The following is a 20699-nucleotide window of genomic DNA, read 5'->3' as shown; positions in this document are numbered from 1 at the left end:
TCCTGGGGTGCTTATTCAATGCATGGGTTATTGTACAACAATGCACAAAAGAGGTTATTATTAAAACTATTTTTATTTTGAAGTTGAGGGATTGGAGTCTCAAAGAGGTTAATTAAGCGATTTGCTGAAAGCCAGCCCACTAGCGAGGCTGGGAGCTCCAACCTGAAAGTCTCCCCAACTCCTAAGGCACTTGCACTTGACCATGATGCTTTGCTGACTCCCACGGTCATGGGACAGATGGAGAATCTGGCATAGTGTTGGGTGTGCCATTGGGCACCATTTGAATAAAATTCAAATTCATCATCTATGTGCTGCCTGCTTTCCTAAAATGTCACATTTGATGTGCTTTATTGACAGAAAATGTTCTTCCCATGAATGGTTATCAAGTTGGTGATAGTTTATACTACAGAAAGATAAGTCATTTTCCATGAAAGCAACAAATCAGAAAAATGAATTATGATATTTTCATAGGTGGAATTCTATACTGCAATAGAAAAGACCAGACTACAGCTACAGGGAATATGATGAAGGAATCTCTCAGAATCAGTGATGAGCAGGCAATACAGGAGACTGGTGAATGATGCCATTAATATATAAGGTTTCCTAAATATAGGGTATCAATGGAGGGAATCCCCAGAAGGCTAGAAATGTTGGTCTTTTTCTGAGCTGAAGATGCCTGGCTATATACAGGTGTGTGTAACAGTCTACCCAGTTGTACACTTATGATTGGTGGACCTTATCATTTTATGGTATACCTCAGTGAAGAATTAAGATGAAAAATAAATCATATACAATTCATCCAGGGCCACCATTAAATTAAACATAATTTAGTGTTAAAGGCAGTGAAGTATGCAATGCATTTTACAAAGGGTTTCATCTGAAATTATAAAAAAGTTTGGAAACTTAAAGGAGACCTCTCTAAGTCAGCTGACAAACTGTTTCTTATGCCTACTTCTCTGCTCTACCATCAGAACTGTTGCACTGTGTCTAATACATCATTGAACTTTGCCAATTTAACATTCTAAAACAATGCTCACATTTCCCAAGGCACTCTTTGCATTTTTGAATTACTTTTGCCGTGAAACCAAATTGTAAGTAACAACATGCCTGTGAAAGGGATTTCCAGGTTTTTGGAGATCTTCATGTGACATTGACAGACAGACACAGTTCACTAACTCTACCATACATCTTGGGCAGCTTCTGCCTCATCTTTGGAAGTCTCCCTGTGTGGTGGTTGAGCCCATGGTAAAGACCGACAGTCTTTCAGTGGTTCGCACCCCTACCTGTGCCTTAGAATCACCTAGGGAACTTTTAAAGTCCAGATACCCAGGACACACCCCAGGTCAGTCACAGCAAGAATGATTTGTTGTTTATTTGATTTTTGCTTTTCTTTTACATCATTGTGATGATTCCATTAAGCAGTCAAGGATGTGAACTGCTCGTCACACTGTTCTGCAGAGAAGGAATTGGAGGGTACAATACAGAATGCATGGAAAGCAGTTAGGCAAGATTTTGAAAGTTATGTAGGTTCAAGATAGTGGTGGCTTAGCCTAAAGCTGGAATATAGGAGCTGGAGAAAAAGAAGTGTTAGATGGAGTCAAGATGTATTTGGGAGGTAGGATCTTTATGAGTTTCTGATGCATCGTATTTGGGTCTGGTACGATTTAGAAGAATCAAAATTAGTGCCCAGTTAATGGTCTACTGGATGAAAAGATCATATGCCATTTTCTTGAGATGAAAATTTGGGAAAAGGAAAACCATGATCACAACTGAATTTAGTTTGGAAGCCCAAAACCAGAGGTAGTGTTATATTAGATCTGTGTGTCTGTCTGTCTCTCTCTCTAGTTGGATATGAGCAGGCATTCCTTCCTCTTTGGGGAAAGAGTGGCTATAGCTACATTTTTTAAAGAACTTTGAATGTGTCAGGCACTGTGCTAAATACTCATTTAATTCTCTTAACAATCTTCTGAGGTATGGGGGATGGGAATAATCCCCATTTTACAGATTAGAGAATTGAGGTACCGTAAGATTATAATTAACTTTCCCAGGACCACGTAGCTGCTAAGTGGAAGGGCAGGGCTTTGAACTTGGATCTACAGACTTGGTTTCAAAAGCCCTGCTTACAAAAGTCCCCTGGGGGAAATGGCGAGAAAGGGGAAAGTCAGCTTCCCCAAGTGGAGAATTCCTGATATTCTCACAAGCAATGGGGACAGAGAAAGTAATATGCTGAGCCCTCAGACTTGGGGTTTGTTCATATGATACTTAACCCTGCAAAGAATAGGTTAAGCCAATTTAAAATTAGGCCCAAGAGTCACCCCCAGAGAACCTCTTTTGTTGCTCTGATGTGGCTTCTCTCTCTCTCTCTCTCTCAGCCAACAAGACAAGCAAATTCACTGTCCCTCCCCCCCCCACCCCACCCCCGCCACATGGGACATGACTCCCAGGGGTGTGTGAACCTTCCTAGCAATGTGGAAGAGAAATCCTAGAATGAGCTGAGACTCAGGATCAAGGGATTGAGAAAAACCCTAGAATGAGCTGAGATTCATCATCAAGGGATTGAGAAAAACCCTAGGATGAGCTGAGACTCAGCATCAATGGATTGAGAAAACCTTCTCGACCAAAAGGGGGAAGAGGGAAATGAGACAAAATGAAGTGTCAATGGCTGAGAGATTCCACACAGCTTCGAGAGGTTATCCTGGAGGTTATTCTTATGCATTAAATAGATATCACCTTTTTAGTTAAAGTGTAATGGAGAGGCTGGAGGGAACTGCCTGAAAATGATCAATGAAAGGGAGGGGTATGATATGCATGAATTTTTTTCTTTTCTCTTTTTGTTCTTTTTCTGGATTGATACAAATGTTCTGAGAGGTGATCGTGGTGATGAAGATACAACTATATGATGAAAAAACAACCCTGCTTACTGACCCAAACTGCTGTTTAAGCTACCTAACTGCATCCAACTATTGGAGACCCATCTGCGTTGTTTACCAAGGAGTTCCTTATTCCCAGGTTGTTACCAATGGCAGTTTTTGTAAGATAAGCCTCTTCCTGATTAAGTGTTACACCCTCCCCGCCATGGGGCCATTTTTTTCCCAGCTGAACTGCTAGAGGAATTGAAAGATCCTGGGCACTGCTCCTTGAATAAGTAGACTACATGCTGTATGAGGAAATCATATTATTTTATTTTCTCAAAAGAAGGAAAGTTGGCCCAGTGAGGCAATGATTGCTGGGTACAAACTTTCTGGTTTTCGTTTTGTTCTGCTACACATGGCATATTCTATCAATCAGGGCCTGCTGGGAAAGATTTTGTCTTTCCTCACTGCAATTTAATTTTACCCTCTGTTGAACTCAGGTGCATTTTAAATACAAAGCTGAACCATTCAGTTAGCATTCATCTGTGTCCTCCTTGAGGTGGGACTGACCTATGTTTAGCCTACCACCCACTAGAAATTTAGAATTTACCTAATTTGTGCATTTAAATGTTTGTTCCCGACATAATCCTTTCGTACCCATCAAAGATTTTTTAACTAATGGTCTTAAATCTGATGCTCCAACAGCTTTAACGATAGCTCCCTTAAAGCAGTTTTCATTGGTTTGCCTGTGGATTAAGCTCAGTGTTTAGACAAGTTTTAATGAGTTTATTTCAGAGGGTGGTGACAGGGTGCATGAGTCTCCTGTACATTATAAGGCAGCAAACCCCTTACATCTGTGCCTGGTTTAGAATAGGGAATGCCCTGGGAGGCACCACTTAGGAGAGAGAACTGATACCTAATCAATCTTCAGACACTACAACATGGGAACGACCATTCAGTGCTACAAAGGAAGCACTGAAAGAAATACCCTCACTCCCAAACCTTTCTCACCCCTTCCCCTAAAAAAGTAAAAAAAAATAAAAAGCATTGGGATGTGTAATTCGTTTGCCCTTAACTTAGTTGCTGTGAATCAGAAACAACAGCTGTTCACGCAGGTGCATCCAGGGCAGCACCTTGCTTGGGGACAGCTTTTATCATCAAGGCCTTAGGTTTGGTGTTGCAGTTCATTGGTTTTCTGTCTTTGTTTAAATATAAAAGCCACTGAAAACTCTTTGTCCCAGAATTGATGATCAGTGTTTTCTTTGTTCCCTTTGGGATTTGCTCATTTCATTTGGCCAAGTTTCCTCGTTGGAACTTGGATTCTAACCATATTGCTTCCCCTTGAACTCTGGAAGCTGTGATGCAGCAGAGCAGCTCAGGTCTATGACAGGCAAGAGTTTAATCAGAAAGACAGGAACTGCCGTTTGATAGCTGGTGAACCAGCATAAGGAAAATGATGATGTGTGACGTCTTTATGGGAGCCAAAGTTTCTCATCCCCTGTGTGGGAGGTAGAACTAGACCATCAACTCTGTCTCTTTGAGGCATCCAAGACCCAGTTTTTTTTGTTTTGTTTTTTGGCATGGGAAGGCACCAGGAAACAAACCCGGGCTTCCGGCATGGCAGTGAGAACGCTGGCTGCTGAACCACCATGGCCCACCCTAAGACCCAGTTCTTCACACATGGTTATCTATTGTTGCTTAACACATCACTACAAATTTAGCAACTTAAAATAGCACACAGGTATCATCACACAGCTTTTGTGCCTCCTTTGCTTCAGGATCTCTCACAAGGCTGGGGTCAGGGTGCTGGCCAGGTGCTGCAGTCTCATCTGAAGGTTCAGCTGAGGGAGAAACAACTCACGGCTATGATGGGCAAAAGTCTTTTTCAAAAAGATGGGAACTGCCTGTTGAAAGCTGATGTACTAGTGTAAGGGAATTGGTGAAGTGTGAATTCTTTGTGGGAGCCAGGGTCTTCTTGCACTCTGTGGGAGCTAGAACTACACTTTCAGCTCTGTGAGGGCTCACTCAGTTTGGCAGAATTCAGTTCTTCAAGGGCACTTTGACTGAGAGTCTCGGTTCTCCCTGGTTGTTGGCCAGAGGTCATCTTCAGGTCCCTGCCACATGGGCTTCTCCACCAGCAGTTTACTTCACCAAAGTGTGCAAGCTAGGAAGGCAAAAGTGAGAGTCTGCTAGCAAGAGGGAGGTAATGATCTCTTGTAACTGAATCATGGGCCTGATATTCCGCTGCCTTTGCTGTATCTTCAGGTTAAAAGCAAGCCACTAGATCCAGTTCACACTCAGTGAGAAGGGATTACCCCAAAGCCTGAGGTCAGGGATCATGCGGGGGTCATCTTAGAGTCAGCTCACCACAGCATGCAGGAGGCACTCCGTGTCTGTCTATTTGTTGAGTGCATGAAAGCTGGGTTCGTGTCATTTGGGTAAAAGATACCATATCATTTTCCCCCCATCACTTCTTAATACCACTATATGATGAGCAAAATCATTTTACTATTTTCTCTATGATAGTTACATGATATTTACATAGTCTTCCCCACCCTTGATAATGCCTTCTAGATGGTTGGTTACTTAGCTTGAGTTGTATCAAAAGTGACGACCTTACCTATCCCCAAGAAGGATTCTCTCAGCGAAAGAACCAATCTGGCCATCTTTGATTTGATGTGTTTTGTCTCTTGTATTTTCCTTGCCGCACATATGGTGGGGGATTTAAAGCAGTCCCTACACAGTGCTTTCTGCTTCTGCATCTTTTGTAAATGGAGTGCCCCGAGCAACTTTTTGCTTCAAGGGAATGAAAAAGCAAGGGTGAGAGTTCACATCTAATGTGTTTTGGTTGTCGTGAGTTGCTACAGGTGGAAACAGTCGGCTCTGCTTTCTCCCCTAACCCTTTGATATTGTTGGGGCTTTTCAGTGCATGACAGGATTATTAACAAGTGAAAGTCAAAGTTGTCCAACACTGCCACACCAAATCGAGGGAAACTTGCAGACAAGTCACTGAACCTTAAATCAGTTTCTTTTTCTTTTGTCCCAGGCTTCCCCAGATCTCATCCTTTTTTTTTTTTTTTTTTTTTTTTACTCAAAGGTCATGACAATATCTGTGTGAAATAGTTTGCATTGTAGCTTAAGGCTCTAGGTGGCACGTGGCTGGGTTGATATTTCTTTTTTGCTTCTTTCCAGTTCAATAGCAACCTTTATTTTAGTAAGACTGGCAGGGGTGGGACAGGTGGGTTCTGGGACCTAGGTCTTGAACTGCTGAGAAGGCTCCCTCATAATTTTCTGGGCACTGAAATACAATGCATTAAAAAAGACAAAGAAGAACAAAAATCAGCATGTGGGCCCCTTGGAAGTTGCATTTGCTAGGTTCCTCTGCCTGCCTACTCCCTCCCACTCTTCTGCTTTGGCTTTGTCAGATGAGTCCAAAGCCAGAGGAAATGGCACTGTACCCCCCTCCCAGGACAGTTTGAGCCTCATGAAAATGAGAAATCTCCTGGATTGACAACAGGCAAGCCTAGCACTGCTGGCAAAACGTGCAGTTGTGCAGATTTGCTGCTGGGCCTTGCTGTCACCCTGTGGGGGTTGGATTTTCCAGTAAAGGGCTCTCCTCCAAGCCAAGCCTAACAATTAGATGGTAAATACCTTGGTGGGCTGGAGAGGGGAAAGGGCCAGTATTAAGTAGACCAGGAGCATCAAATTCGTTTCTTCTGTGGCCTTCTCTGACCACGAATCTCAGTTCTCTGGCAATGAGGAACTTGGGAATTAACTAGTTTCCACTAATATTATGAATTAACAGTAAGTAAGCTGTGTCAATGCAGAAGCTCCGTTTGAAAGGCGGAGAGTGAACCCTATTAGCATTTATAATGGTGTTTTTCATGCTAATCCCTTTCCATGACCGAGGATTAGGATTTTTCTCATCTGCGGATGGAAACCAATCCCAGGAGTCTTTCCCTGTCAAGTGCTGGAAAATAGATGATGATATAAGGCCATGCCCTTCCCCTCTGACAGGAACACTCACTTCTCCTGTGAGATGCTTCTGTGACGTTTTGCATATCTATTAGATTAGGCTTAATGTATGATTCTAGAACTTTAGGCTGAATTTAAACCAAGCCTTCTAAACCAGAAAGCCACACTTGGTTAATTACATTTTACCCACTGGGAAAATAAAATCCTTCTTTTCATTAAAAGTCCTGCAGGCCTGCAGTGCTCTCGTTTCACTTGTCCTGCTTTCTTCTGAGTTGTGTCTGTTTTTCTGTCCAATGTCACACCATGGCAGTTTGAGATGCTAAATGCACCAGCACCTCTGATTGTGCTTTTCATAACACCATGGCAACTATGATGGTCAGGAGAGAATAGAAACAAGTGGTGTCGTGATGTCAAACAGAACAAGAAATCTCTACCTCAGAAACAAACTATAGACTAAGTGATATTTGTGTGTATTAAAAAGAGGAGGGGCAGGAAAAGACGTTATAGAGTTTTCAAGAGTGATGCTTTCCATACAGCTTAGCAGTTTGTGGTTTAATGTTATGTTTTAACATAGACATGTTCCCTAAATTATTGGCAAGTATTTAATGTATCAATAAAGGAATCCAGTCAGCCCTCTGTCTCCTGGTAGGGCCTAACCAAAATGTAATGCTACACAAAAATTAACCAAGATATCAGTAGCTTATGCCAGGAAGTTCTTTACCACAGCTTGAGCCAACATTTGGTGAATGGCAGCTTAGGAGAGGAGGTTAAGATGTTAGCAGAATAAAAGAAGCTAGGGCATCCTTGCTGCGTGGCTCTTTAGAGAAGAAAATCAGCTCTGAAATCAGCTTTTTTTTCAAAGTACTTGTCCCTTGTCCTAACAAGGTACTATGGCTTTGGAAGACACCTTTACCTGCTAAGCATTGGGGGAGATGGGTCTTCATCTCTGCAGTTCAGGAAGGCCAGGCAATGCCTCTGGTCCTGCTGTTGTCACTTCCCCCCACAGCTGCTGTCAGCGTTGCTGCCATTCCCCCGCAGCAGGCCTTCATCCTTTTCCCCACAAGAGGATATTGGCTAGATGTGACGGTCATGGGCCTGAAGGAGCAGCTGGCGATACCGGATTCAAGACAAGTAGGTTGGCTTGGCCATCCCGCTGAGCAGATGGTCAGGACCGGATAGGCTGAAAATTTGTAGGATCCCGAGTCAAAGGCCACGTAGCATGGAGAACAGGAAAAGTAAGCGACAACACCTTTCTCGACACCGACACGTGCTGTCTGATGGGGCCTTCCTGCCTCCGCTTCAGTTTGCTTCAAGCAGGAGTAAACACAGGCTCTTTCCATAGAATGTGGATTAGAGACGCAGCTCTAGAGAGTGATGATAACTTGGCTACTAATTTGATGATTGGCTGAATCCCATATTGCCCATTTCTCTTTATATTTTGGTTCTACTTAAAGACAGTTGAAGAGCTTTCATTCAGAGCCCTCCTTTGCATTTGCATGCCATCTTTTGAAGGTGACTAATGCCACGAAAGCTGCTCCAAAATGGAAGTGCCAGGAGCTAAATTTTGCAATGAGAACACAGGCTCTAGAGGGAAAGGGAGGTCTGCATTTCTCCTAGTCCATTTAAGCTCATTTGTACAATTGCTGCTTTCTCGGTCCTACTCCATAACTCCTTTGATCTTAAAGTAGAGGGAAGCAAATTTCAAGAGCCAGGAAGACTCCTTACATGGCTTTAAAAGTAGCAGTGTATTATAAAATTGAGTGTATGTAAAATAAAACATATATTTGAATCTTTTTGAAATTTGACTCAAGTAGATATTACTTTTAGAGCAAAGCACATTGAGAAACTCGGGGGTAAAATTGTTGTTGTTTGACATTCATTTGATTTTGAGTGTTTGGGTCAACTTGTCTGATTATATCCATCTCTTACTGGCTGCTGCATTTGTACTCAGCATTATACTCTTAAGTTTTACACATTTAAAACTTGTAACAACATTATGAGAACTTATGCTCATTTCACAGGTGAGCTCAAAGGACTTATATCTGACTCAGAAATCCATTTCTCCCCTGGCTTTTTGTACACTGGATGAGAAACCAGAATGCCAACCATTTTAGGATTGCTTAAGTAACCTTCTTCACTATTGGCATATTTACAAGCTGCCCAAATTGCTTAGCTTATGTCCATGAATTATTTTAAGTGGCAAATTTATCTCCAATTGAAACAGTAAGTGGAAGGGAATATTTTGGGGGTTAATAGCATTCTGTTTGGATTCCTCTCCTGAGTTTTGGGACCAGGACATACACTAGAGAGTAAGCTCAGTATTATTAACAAGTTACTTTGACCACAAGTAATCTGCAGTTTCTCTCCCTTCCTCCTTATCATTTTCTCAATTCCGGCCATATAAACCAACAAAGGAGACTGCAGAGGTAAACAGGGCATTGTAGAAAGTTTTCCTTTTCTGGGATTGCTTAGAATCTGAGGGGTTTAGCATTTAAGCTTCAGTGGGGCCAGTCCTGTTTACTAATCAGACACAGAGTGGAGGGATTCAGATGAGACTAGAAATTGAGTCAGGACTAGGATGCCTGGTTATTTTTTTTTCTTGCATGGTTTACAGATGTCATCTATGGGTGTCAGTCATGGAGGATTAGGGACATTTTCCTTGAGCCTTTCCATCATCAAATAAGACTAAATGCATTAAAGGGTACCCCTGACTGTAAAACATCTTGCTGCAGTTGGGATTGAGGATCAGAGAATCTATGAAATGCCCCCTCATTAGAGGAGAAAGCACAGTTTTAGATGTGCACACGAGTTGATCAGGTAGACTCAAAACTACCTTTCATGAAGTGAAATCTCATTGGGAAACTTTATGACAAGCCATAAGCAAAGTGTATTGGGTCAGAAAATGATTGCTACCATACCCTGTCCCCCCATCCTCCACCCTCAATCACACTCATAGAAACTGTAGCAGTTAATTTTTGCTATGTGACAAACGATCCCTTAACCTTATTAAAATAACAATCAAAAGGCCATCTTTTTTTGCCTGCAAAAACTTACTGGTAGTCTCTCCTCTTGCATTCTTGAATTGGTATTCCATTTTTGATAGTGCTGGTTTGACTGGTCAGACCCGGTCTGGGCCAGCCGGGCTGGTGCCTGCACACTGCGAGTAGTTCAACTGAGGCTGGATAGTCTAGAACGGACCCACTCACCTGTCTGGTCGTTGGCAGGCTGGTGGGTCTAGAATGAGCTCGGCTGGGACTATTTGGTCTCTCTGCCTCCAGGAGGCTAGCCAGAGCTTCTTCACCTTGTGGTCTCAGATTCCAAAGGGCAGCAAGAGAGTGTCCACCCCTGTTTCCCTCGACCTGCATTGTGTTCCTAACGTCCCATTGGCCAAAGCAGGTCATGTGGCCAAGCCCATTTCAAAGGGTAGAGAAATTGATAAAATCTCCTGATGGGAAGCACGGCAGAGTCAGACTGCAGAGATGTAGGTGACAAAGAAGGGGGGAATTTGGGCCATTTTGCCATCTCCTATAGATATTAGAGGAATTGCAGATAGTTTAACTGGCACGAATATCTCCACCAAACTGCACTGAAGGGTAGGAAGACCATCTTTTTAATCTACAGCTCCAAGTTGATAAGGGAATTTTCTCTGGGCTCTTATTTTATTCTGTCACTTTGCAAATTTAGCCACATTCACTGGTCGGCTCTCTAATCTTGCATTCTTGGATTGTGTTTCCGTTTTCAACAATGGCTTAATTTTGACAAATTATTTACTATGGCAAAATGTGATTTTTCTTTGAATACCATTTTGATTTGGTATGTTCTGTGGATGTTTGCCTTTGAGAAGGTTTCACACTACAGCCAGCATGTTAACCCCCTGGCTTGAGCTTCTGTTGAGGCACTTTGGAGGTACAGTCATGCCAGCTCCTAGAATTATACCTATGTGGGTGCCCTCTTGCCAACTCCCAGAATTATACTTTTGTGATCTGGGTTTCTATTCACTGATTCATTCTTTTTTTCTGTACATGTAGTGTTTACAGTGTAGTGCCAAATTCCAAATCGTTTTACTAGTCTGTAACATAAAACTGTGCAGTGACACCTGTGTGCTCTACATTTAGTCATAGCTCAGGGCTCCAGAAATATAGACGTAATCACTGCTCACTCATAGAACTTCTAACTGAGGGTTTTTCAGCCTCAGCCTCAGCATTCGTGTTATTTTGGGCCAGATAATCCTTTATGGTAGGACGGTGTCCTGAGTATTACAGGATGTTCAGCGGCATCCCTGGCTTCTACCCACTTGATGTTTGATGTTGGTAGCACTCTATACCCACCTCCAATCTCCACCCCTTCCTGTATATCAATCCCCTGGTTTTGACCAAAAATGTCTCCACGTATGGCCAAACATCCCCTTGATAGGGCAAAATCCTCCCCAGTTGAGAATCACTGATCTAACCGAGAGGCATTGAAGCAGAAGAAAGGAGGATATGTGTGAAGGGTGGATTATTGCCACCGGGAGCAAACAGGAGCCCAAGAGGAAGACTTTGTAAGGGCGCTTCGAAGGGCTCTGCAAAAAGTTCAGTCACTGTAACATTTAACCTAAAGGTGGACCTGGATTCCTGTGAATTAACTTGGAAACATCAAATTGGATCTTGCTACACATTGAGAGGTTTAACGATAGCTCAACTTCATTACGCCAGAAATGGATTAGATATAAATACCGTCGCTGGGGAAAAAATCAGGGTTAGATGTACTGTTCCTGGCTAAAAATCCATTACTATGCTAACTGCAAGCAATGGATTTTGAAAAACTCTTTATTTTGGAAAAAAAGCGAAGCATACATAAAGGTAGAGAAAGTCTTATCATGACCCAAGGTTGAAATTGACTGACTCGTGGGCTGTCTTGTTACATCTCTACCCCACTCACTCCCCCTGCTGTCCAGTCCTGGATTACACTGAAGCAAAGCCCAGACGCTTCATTACATTTGTACGTACGTCAGAATATATCTAAAAGAAAGTACTTAAAAACCATAATTGCAATATGATAGTGGATTTTAATCTTCTTGAAAGGGCAGGAATGATGATGTCTCCTGAGGAACATCAGAAGGTTCAGTAAAGGCCAGGTGGGATCAAGAGCAAAGAGACTTGATGTGGGGGGGATTAAGAACACCGGAAGGAGGGGTGAGCCGGGACTCAGCATTGTGGACTGAGAAAGCCTTCTTGACCAAAAGGGGGAAGAAAGAAATGAGACAAAATCAGGTTTCACCATATGAGAAATTTCAGACAGAGCCAAAAAGTCATTCTTGAGGTTATTCTTATATATTATATAGATATCCCTTTTTAGTTTTTAGTGCATTTGCATAGCTAGAAGAAAATACCCGAAACTGTTGAACTGGGTTCCAGTAGCCTTGATTCTTCAAGACGACTGTATGACTGTAGAGCATGTGATTGTGAAAACCTTGTGGCTGACACTCCCTTTATACAGTGTCTGGACAGATGAGTAATAAAATAAGGACGATCAATCAATCAATAGGGAGATAAAGGGCATGGGATATTTTGGGTGTTCTTTTTCACTGTTATTTTATTTTTATTCTTTTGTGTTTATTTTTGAAGTAATAAAAATGTTCAAAATTGAACTATATCATGATACTGTGAACCACTGATTATACTTTGGATGATTATATGGCATATGAATATATCTCAATAAAAACACATTAAAAATAACAACAACAAAAAAGAACCTCAGACAGAAACAAAGGTAGAAGACAATGCCTTTTGGGGCTGCTCTCTCCTCTTCTCTTGCTTTGAGTAACTCTTAGGAATGCACCGTAGGGTCCCTGGAAAGGAGAATAGGCTGGCAGGGAGGAGATGCATTTTCTAAAAGAAAGGGGAAACACAATCACCAGAAGGTATTGAAATTTTCAGTCAATGATGGATTGCTCTCTGCTGACTCTCAAGGTCTTTTTAGCTCATCAGAACCTACTTTTAATAAAGCAAAACAAGGAGTTTTACGTTTGCCTTTTAATGTTTTGCTAGGGCTGTGGCATTTCTTCTGCTATAATGTATTCTGAGAAGTTTCTTCCTTTTGATTTAGACTTCCTCACTTGATTTTATTATGTCATAAATCTCCTGCCTTTGGTGAGAGCCATGGTATATGTGAGACCTAAGCAGCTCGCTAGATAGCATCTATTTTTCCCCTTCTCTTTAGAAGATTAAACAGAGACTGTTGTGCCCGACGCCAAAACAGATTTAACCAATCATGTTTCCTTTGCATGTAGGTCAGTCCGAGGGACAATTCAGCACTGGATCCTATTATCCACGGGTTGAAGGGCGTCGTACATCATGGTAAGTCAGCCACGTACACTTCCTTTTCCCTGAAGGAATGGGGTTGTCCTGAGGAGGACAAGGGATGGTACCCATTCCTCATCCACTGATGTCTAAGGGCATTGGAGCCATAATTTGATGGGTAAAGAGCACACTAATTTATTATCTTCAAATGGGTGTGGGTTAGCAGTAAGCAATTTGTTTCTTTTCAGGTACCACTTTGAATGCATGTATAATAAATCAAAACATCTGACATGTACCATTCATATGCATTGAACCTGCCATTTGTCTCATATCTCTCCTCAAAATATTCTTCTTTCAAGCTTTTTCACATTCATAAATTTCTTCATTTGCCTCTCAGATTTAGGGAACGTCTAAAAAAATTTTAAATAGCTGTGACAATTCATTAAACTTTGCAGGATGTGAGCCTGCCTAGTCAGCTGCTCGAATGGAAAAAGGTAGCCCATTGTTCTGTGCACCAGACATCTTATCTTCAGGCAAAAACTGGGAGAAAAAGTAAGATAAATGGGTTCTGTCTTTTCCAACTGGTTTTTATTGGAGGAATTTCCCTGAAATTTTATTATCAGCAATGCATCATTACCTACGCCATCAGGATCCTGTAATTTCAAAAGTACCTTTGCCGCAGCGAGGTATGGCGTCTCCGTGTAATGTGATGATTTGCAAAGTTTTAATAATCTAATTAGAATTCCAAAGACAGTGACAGAAATAGCATTAGGAACCACCATAAATCTCCCCTTCATCTCCACAGCTATGATAAAACATCTTTATACCTTTCTTGTAGGATCATCTTTACACATTAACCAACTCTGTAGTGCTTAACAAACATCTTTGCCCCTCTCTCCTGGGAAGCTAAAACCAGTTGTCAGTGTTCGATTGAAGCCAATAGGATTTTGGATTAATTGTTCCACTCTCACAATTGTTTAATACTACAGCAGGTAACAATAATAAACTTAATGAAAAATCAAAATATATATATATATAATAAATATATATATATATAATAAATATATATATATAGTATTAATAACACCCCATAGAGGTTTTCATTTTTGGAAGTTTCCATTGCTTCTTCCCAGTGTTCAATTTCAATTCTTGTACGTGAAGTAAACCCCTCCCCTCGAGTTGGAAAATATATTGTATTTAACAAAAGTAAATGTACCAATGAAGGTCCTGCCAGGAAATAAAACACCTTTGCCAAAAATGATTCTGACTCGGTGCGCATTTGTTTTTTGATATCCGTAGTGGTGGTTTTGAGGGACAGGCAGATTTATGGGCCGTCTCAAAAGCGTACATAAGCTGGGGTCGTGGATAATGTGCTGTTTATGCTGTGCTCCTTTTCCACAAGATTCCCTTGGATGCTTGGTTGATTAAATTCCTTATTGAAATTTGAGCCCATAGCATAGATTTTGAGCTTTGGGTTTTGAAACGTAGTAAATGATGAATAGCTCTTCCTTCCTTGTGGCAGACACACCATGAAAGGTTGTGGGATATTTGAAAGAGGCATGCATTCTTCAGCAGGAAGGAAGCATTCCACCAGCTGTAGCGTTTGAGTAGATCTTGTAGTCTTGTTTCCACAATGATGATCGAAGGAGATTCCATATATTAAGATAAGCAGTAGCCTCCCTTTAGTTCTCAGATCCCCGAACCTCAGCAAACTCACTGCCTAGTTACCATTTGGCTCCTGAGCTGTGTGTCGTGTTCTCCTTCCTCATCACCCACCATCCTCTGAGTGACTGTCACACAGAGAACTGCTTAACCTGGCATGTGGAGGGTTGCAGAGATGTCGGGGTGTGTGCTCTCTAACTAGTAAGTCAGAGGAGACCTGCAGAAAAAACAATTACCCAGCAAAGAAGTCCACTTATTCATTCAGCAGAAATATGTGGCATTCCACCATTGTGGGGTCACACAGTTAGAGCAGTGATTGGGTCAGACTCCAGCCAGGCCTGTGGACAAGACAGGGAGGTGACGTGACCGCCGTCCGGCCTGCCCGGTGTATGTTACCCCTGCCAGCCTTTGCATGTGCCGCTGTTTCCTCTGTCGGGATGATTCTGCCGTTGGCTCTTGGCGAGGGTGTCTGCCTGTCATGGTTTCAAGTCTCGGTTCAGATGTTTCCTCCTAAGAAAGTCCTCTCGTAATCATCCTATTAGATTACTTGCCTCTTTCGCACTCATGTCACTCCCTCTCACATCATTCCAGATTTCTTTCTTCAAAGCATTTAAAAGCATCTGAAATAATTGTGTCTATTTATTTACTCATATGTTCCCTACCTAGAGTGTTAGCTCCAGAGGGCCAAGAATCCATGTCTCAGTCTAATGGCAGACAGTAGGTGCTCAGTAAAGATGAGCAAAATGGGTGAATCAAGGAAACATACAGGTGAAAATATCAAAATGTAAAACTGGATGAAGGGAAGAAGACATTCAAGCCCACCAGGTTTTGCTTTGCTCAGGAAGAGAAAGGAGTTTAATTGTGTCTTAGAAATGTGATGTTTGCTTTCAGTTCTCAGGCTATTGCTGTCTTCCTTTTTGTTAATCCTCATCGCTTCTGTCATTTTTCCAAAAGAGTATGATGTTTGAAATAGCAATAAAAAAAAAAAACTCTTGTTAGAACTAGAAGCATTTTTAATGTTGAAGGTCTTTGAGGGATCTGAATGATCCGTTAATTTGTTGGAACATAAATAATCATGCCCTGGCTGGGGTATGATGACAGAGATGTGTAAAGAGAAAAATCAATATGGATTTCTGTGACAGTTCAGAATTGGCTATTATTTCTTCAGCACTAGGAGTCGTAGCTTAGAATGTTAATTTCTCATTAAGTGTTTTCTTATTAGGATGATCCTTCTATGTTGCTTCAGGTAAAATGCCGAGTAATTAGATCATAATGGCCAAGCAGGCTTGGCAGTTGCTCAGTTAGGGGTCTTTGTGAAGCAGATGCCAAGAAGGGGTTGTCAATGCAAGAGAGACTTTTTGAGGAAGGCTGCCTGGGAAGGGTAAAGGGGAGTAGTTGGAGAGAGGGTTTGAAACACTATACAGGCCTGGCATTATGGAAGGAGAGAGGGAAGATAGGAGGATGGACTGAAGGCAGCTCTAGGAGAGTTTGGGCCAGGGGAGTGGAGCGCCCAGAGCCGAGGCTGCGGCAGGCAGAAGTGTCCGGCTCTTACGTCCCCGCTGTCAGGCATTGGCTGGAGCATGTCAGAGAGAGAGTCACCTTGGCGTGAACAGCCTGGCAGGTCCCAAAGCTACAGCAGGTTGTCTCCAAGGAAGGTCTCAGGGGTGCTCTCTGCGCAGAGGTTCACGTCTGCCTTCCAAAGATAACTTCCGCCTCACGTTTCTTGATCCCCTTTGCTTTTAAAATGTCAGAGGTCCTCACAAAACCTGTTTGTTCATTTGGCCGGTATTTATTGAGTGTGTACTCTGAGTGCCCTGGGGTGCTCAGCACAGGGCAGAGAGCAGACCACACAGGCACCTGCCCCTCGCTGAGAGACAAAGGTTAAACATGGATTGCATTGAAGAGTCCGAGTAGCAAACTTACCTCAGGCTTGAGGCTCCGGAAAAGACCCCTCAGGGAAAGTGACCCCGAAGACCTAGAGGGTGGCTAGAGGTTGTCCAAGCCGAGGGCCAAGAGGAAGTGACAATGTTTTGTGCTGAGCGAGGGGGAGGCGCGTCGGAGGCTCCGTGTGGGGTGACAGCACTTCTTTCACACTGGAGAGAGCCAGCTGAGAAATGTCTTGGCAACACAAAGTGTTGTGTCTTATGCATCCTATCTTCTATTTAAATTGTGATTTTCACAGTCTGAGAGCCACAAAGACATATGATAATGGAAAGAGGCGATTTGCCATTGATACTGGTTCCATCCATCCACTAAGCAATAGGTGGATGCACCAAAATGTATTAAGTATTTGGTTTATACTACCGCCAGCATCCACTGGAGAGGAGAGATTTAGAAAGAAAGTATGAATTCCATTCACTACACTGATTCAGTCGTGTGCAGATAAGAAGTGCCTTATGTGTGTGAGATCCAGCACTCACAAGTAGCCGGGTCTGATATAAATGTTGCTTCCAGATAACTTACTAGTCCTAATTTATTTAAGAGCCATTTTTAAAATAATGTGAATTAGTGTAGAAATGTAGCCTTCCTTGATACTGTTTTATCCAATTAGACAATGTTAAGAAATACGTATTATATGGGTGGGCCACGGTGGCTCAGCAGGTAGAGTTCTCACCTGCCATGCTGCAGACCTGGGTTCGATTCCCGGTGCCTGCACATGTAAAAAAAAAAAGTATACATTTTCTTCTTTCAAGGTTTTGATCACCTTTTTAATTCCTTTTCATAGTACCCACCCAGAGAAAATCCAGGATGCTGTTTGTCTTCGTGTTCTCAAATACTGTCAAAGAGAACAGAAAACACTGAACTACCCCTTAACGTCAATCATATGAAAAAAGACCATTTGTAGATTTTGGAAAGAAACATACTGACAGGGATTGTTTTGTTGTTGAGTTTTGTCTGTGTCCTTTTTCCCCATCGCTTGCCTCCCCTGTGAATGTACCGCCGCGTGAGCAGGAAGCCGTCTCTCTCCTTCAGAGGCAGTGTGAAGGGGGTGGTTAGAAATGGCTTCAGATGCAACAAAATCTTCCACTGGACACAGTGATACAGCTCTTTGCCCTGTCCTCCCTCCCCAGGTTCTTCCAAGAAAGACATCGTTGAGGATACAGATGGGTTTTCACCTGAGTACACCGTTTTCTATTAATGTCACAAAATGAGGCTTTTGTAAGCTTTTCTTGTCAAAACATAGCAGTGATCATTGGGACTGGGACAAGGTCAAAACTTTGCTTTCCAAAGAGACTGGTCTAGTCACTGGGCTCACTTTTTGGGTATTTAAGCCCAGTTTCTCCCCTCTCCTGGGACATTTATCATCTACTCACCAAATATATAGACAAAGCCCTAGAATAGCTAGAGTTCATCCAGGCCCCTAGCAGAAAGGAAAGAAGTAAGATAAATGGGCAAATAGGTATCAAGTGAAAACACCCTGCCAAGTGTTTTCACAGAGTAGAAAATATTGGCACTGAGACATCTGTTCTATTGTTACATGCCTCACCTGCTGGGATTGAGGTTTCCGGGATAAAGAATAACTTGGAAGAGTGTTCAGACTGGGCAGGTCATCTGAATTCCTTCTAAAGCAGTGGGTAGGCTTTGTCTCACGCCATCACCATTGCCTTGCAGGCCACAGGCACTCTGCTTAAGAAAAACCCAGCCCTGGGAGTGGTACTGCTGGGGGGATAGAGAGGTGTTACATCCCCCCACCCCCCCCAGAAAACCCAGGGCTCTTTTGCTGAAATACACCTCTGCCCTTCTCTCTGAGTTGGCGATTGCATACTTAGGTATATGCCCAAGAGAAATACCCGCAAAAAGATTTGAATATAGCAGCTTTGTTCATGATAGCCAAAAAAAAAGCCCAGATGTCCATCTGTGAGAGAAGGGATATACAAATTGTGGTATATTCACAGAATGGAATATTATATGGCAATTAAAAATAATGGACTTACAATTTACACAAAATCAAAAAGGTATGTCCTGTGTAATTCCATTTATGTTAAGTTCTAGAGCAGGCCAAACTAATCCATGGTGATAGAAGTGTGAATAGTGAGTAAGGGTAGGGGTATATTGAATGAGAATGGACATGAAGGAATTTTCTGGGGTGATGAAAGTGTTATATCTTAATCTGGAGGATGATTACTTAAGTATGCAATAAAAATGTATCAAACCCTTTACTTAAGACTTGTGCATTTTACCATTTTTAAATTAAAGAGTAGCCCATGCCTAGTAAATGTTACTTTCTCAAAGATAATAAATCTACAAAGCTAAAAATCTAGGTGCATCTACCAGATAGCCATATATTAAAAGTCCAGCTGATACATATCAAATGTTGGCAAGGATGTAGAGTTCCTGGAGCGTTCATACATTGCTGATGAGAGGGGAGGTTAGGAAACCACAGCGTCTAATAAAGTTGACCCAGCAGTTCCTCTTCTGCCTCCATCCCCTAAAGAAGCCCAGGTACAAGTATAGCCAGAGATGTGTGCAAAAATGTTTGTGGCAATGTTTTTCCCAATTGCCCCAACTTAAAAATGACTAAGAAAAAAAAGACTGAAATGCCCATGAACAGCAGGCTGGATAAACACAGCATGGAACATTCATCCTCCCTCCCTGCCCTCCTCCCTCCCACCCACCCCTCTCTCTCCATCCCTTCTTTTTATCTGTCTACCCACCCACCTAATCTAGGTGTACATCTGTTGTAAAACGGATCATTTTACCACCATGAAAAGGAATGGACGCCCTCACTACTCAACACCACGGGTACGTCTGAGGACCTTAAAATTGAGCAAATGAAGCAAAGATACCAAAGAGTACATACAGTATACTTGCACATAAAGTTCAAAAATGGGAAAAATCTAACCTGTATTTTTGGGAGGGTTGTATATACATAATAAAACTAAAAGAGAGAAGCCAAGTCACATTTTTTTTTTCTGGCATGGGCAGGCTCTGGGAATGGAACCTGGGTCTCCAGCATCGCAAAGTCACAATTAATTTTTAAAACGAGGGTGGTGGTTACCACTGGGGTGGGCTGGGATCGTGATGAGGGGCTGACCCGAGAGCAGGGGCCATCGCCTCCTCCAGTCCTGGGTTGGGGGCACACCAGGGTTCCCGTTAGAATTTTTTGCCAACTGTACAAGTGTGTTGTATGCACCTACTGCATGTATATTATATTTCACAATCAAGGAAGACAATGATTAGCACTAGAAAGTAAGAGATTCAGACATTGCTTTCCTCCGGGACACATCTGGTACTGCATGGCTTCGCAACAAGCAGAGAGGGGAGTGACAGCATTTTTTCCCCTAACTTTTTACCATAAGTACTCCTGACAGGCTGTTTGTTCTCTCTACAAATTGATTGTAGGCCAAAGAAAGAACTGTGGCTACCCTGGGATTTATCATTTAGAGATGACTTTGGAAACAGATTTCTCTTTTTAGAGTTTCGAGAAAGGAAATCTGAAGCAAAGGAGTGGGGTGTCTGGCGACAGGTCTAAAAACACAAGGCACCTTGGTGCCAGCGTGGCTCACTCTATCACAGAACCCTCCAGAGACCCTCTGAGATAGAACTGCCCATTACATGGAAAAGGCTAGTGACACGTGGTGGTTGGGTTACTTGCCTAGAGGCACACCTTGAGAAATGACCTGGCCCAGAGAGGAATCAAGGTCACTGTGACTTCCAACTGGCTGTTCTCACTCCCAGGCCATCTCCTTCTCTGTCTTCTGTCAAGGTCACCAGCTGGCTCTTCTAGCCTTGATCGCAGCTCATCATACAGGCTCTTTTAGAGGAGTGAGGGAAGAAGTTTTTAACAAGACCATCATCTGTCATCGTCACCTGGCACCATTGCCATTGTCCCTAGGGTCCAAGACCTCAAGATAAATTGTCTGAGGCTAAAAGGCTGAAGTTTCTGAAAAATAGCTTGCATGAACTTTGGAAACTGAGGGTAAAATTC

At 42.5% G+C, this 20699-nt stretch overlaps 1 protein-coding gene across 4 annotated transcripts in view; it reads left to right on the top strand.

Annotated features, from left to right (window-relative positions):
* Nucleotides 1-20699, top strand: part of PTPRG (protein tyrosine phosphatase receptor type G) — a 730904-nt gene that overhangs the window by 564517 nt on the left and 145688 nt on the right. For all 4 annotated transcript variants that reach the window (XM_077128810.1, XM_077128809.1, XM_077128808.1 and 1 more), the window contains exon 6: nucleotides 13099-13165. In XM_077128810.1, coding sequence (XP_076984925.1) covers nucleotides 13099-13165 — 67 coding nt within the window. The remainder of the gene's footprint in view (nucleotides 1-13098; nucleotides 13166-20699) is intronic.

The sequence above is a fragment of the Tamandua tetradactyla genome, chromosome 15 (assembly GCF_023851605.1).
Source record: "Tamandua tetradactyla isolate mTamTet1 chromosome 15, mTamTet1.pri, whole genome shotgun sequence".
NCBI lineage: Eukaryota > Metazoa > Chordata > Mammalia > Pilosa > Myrmecophagidae > Tamandua > Tamandua tetradactyla.
This window is presented reverse-complemented; position numbering and strand designations above follow the sequence as displayed.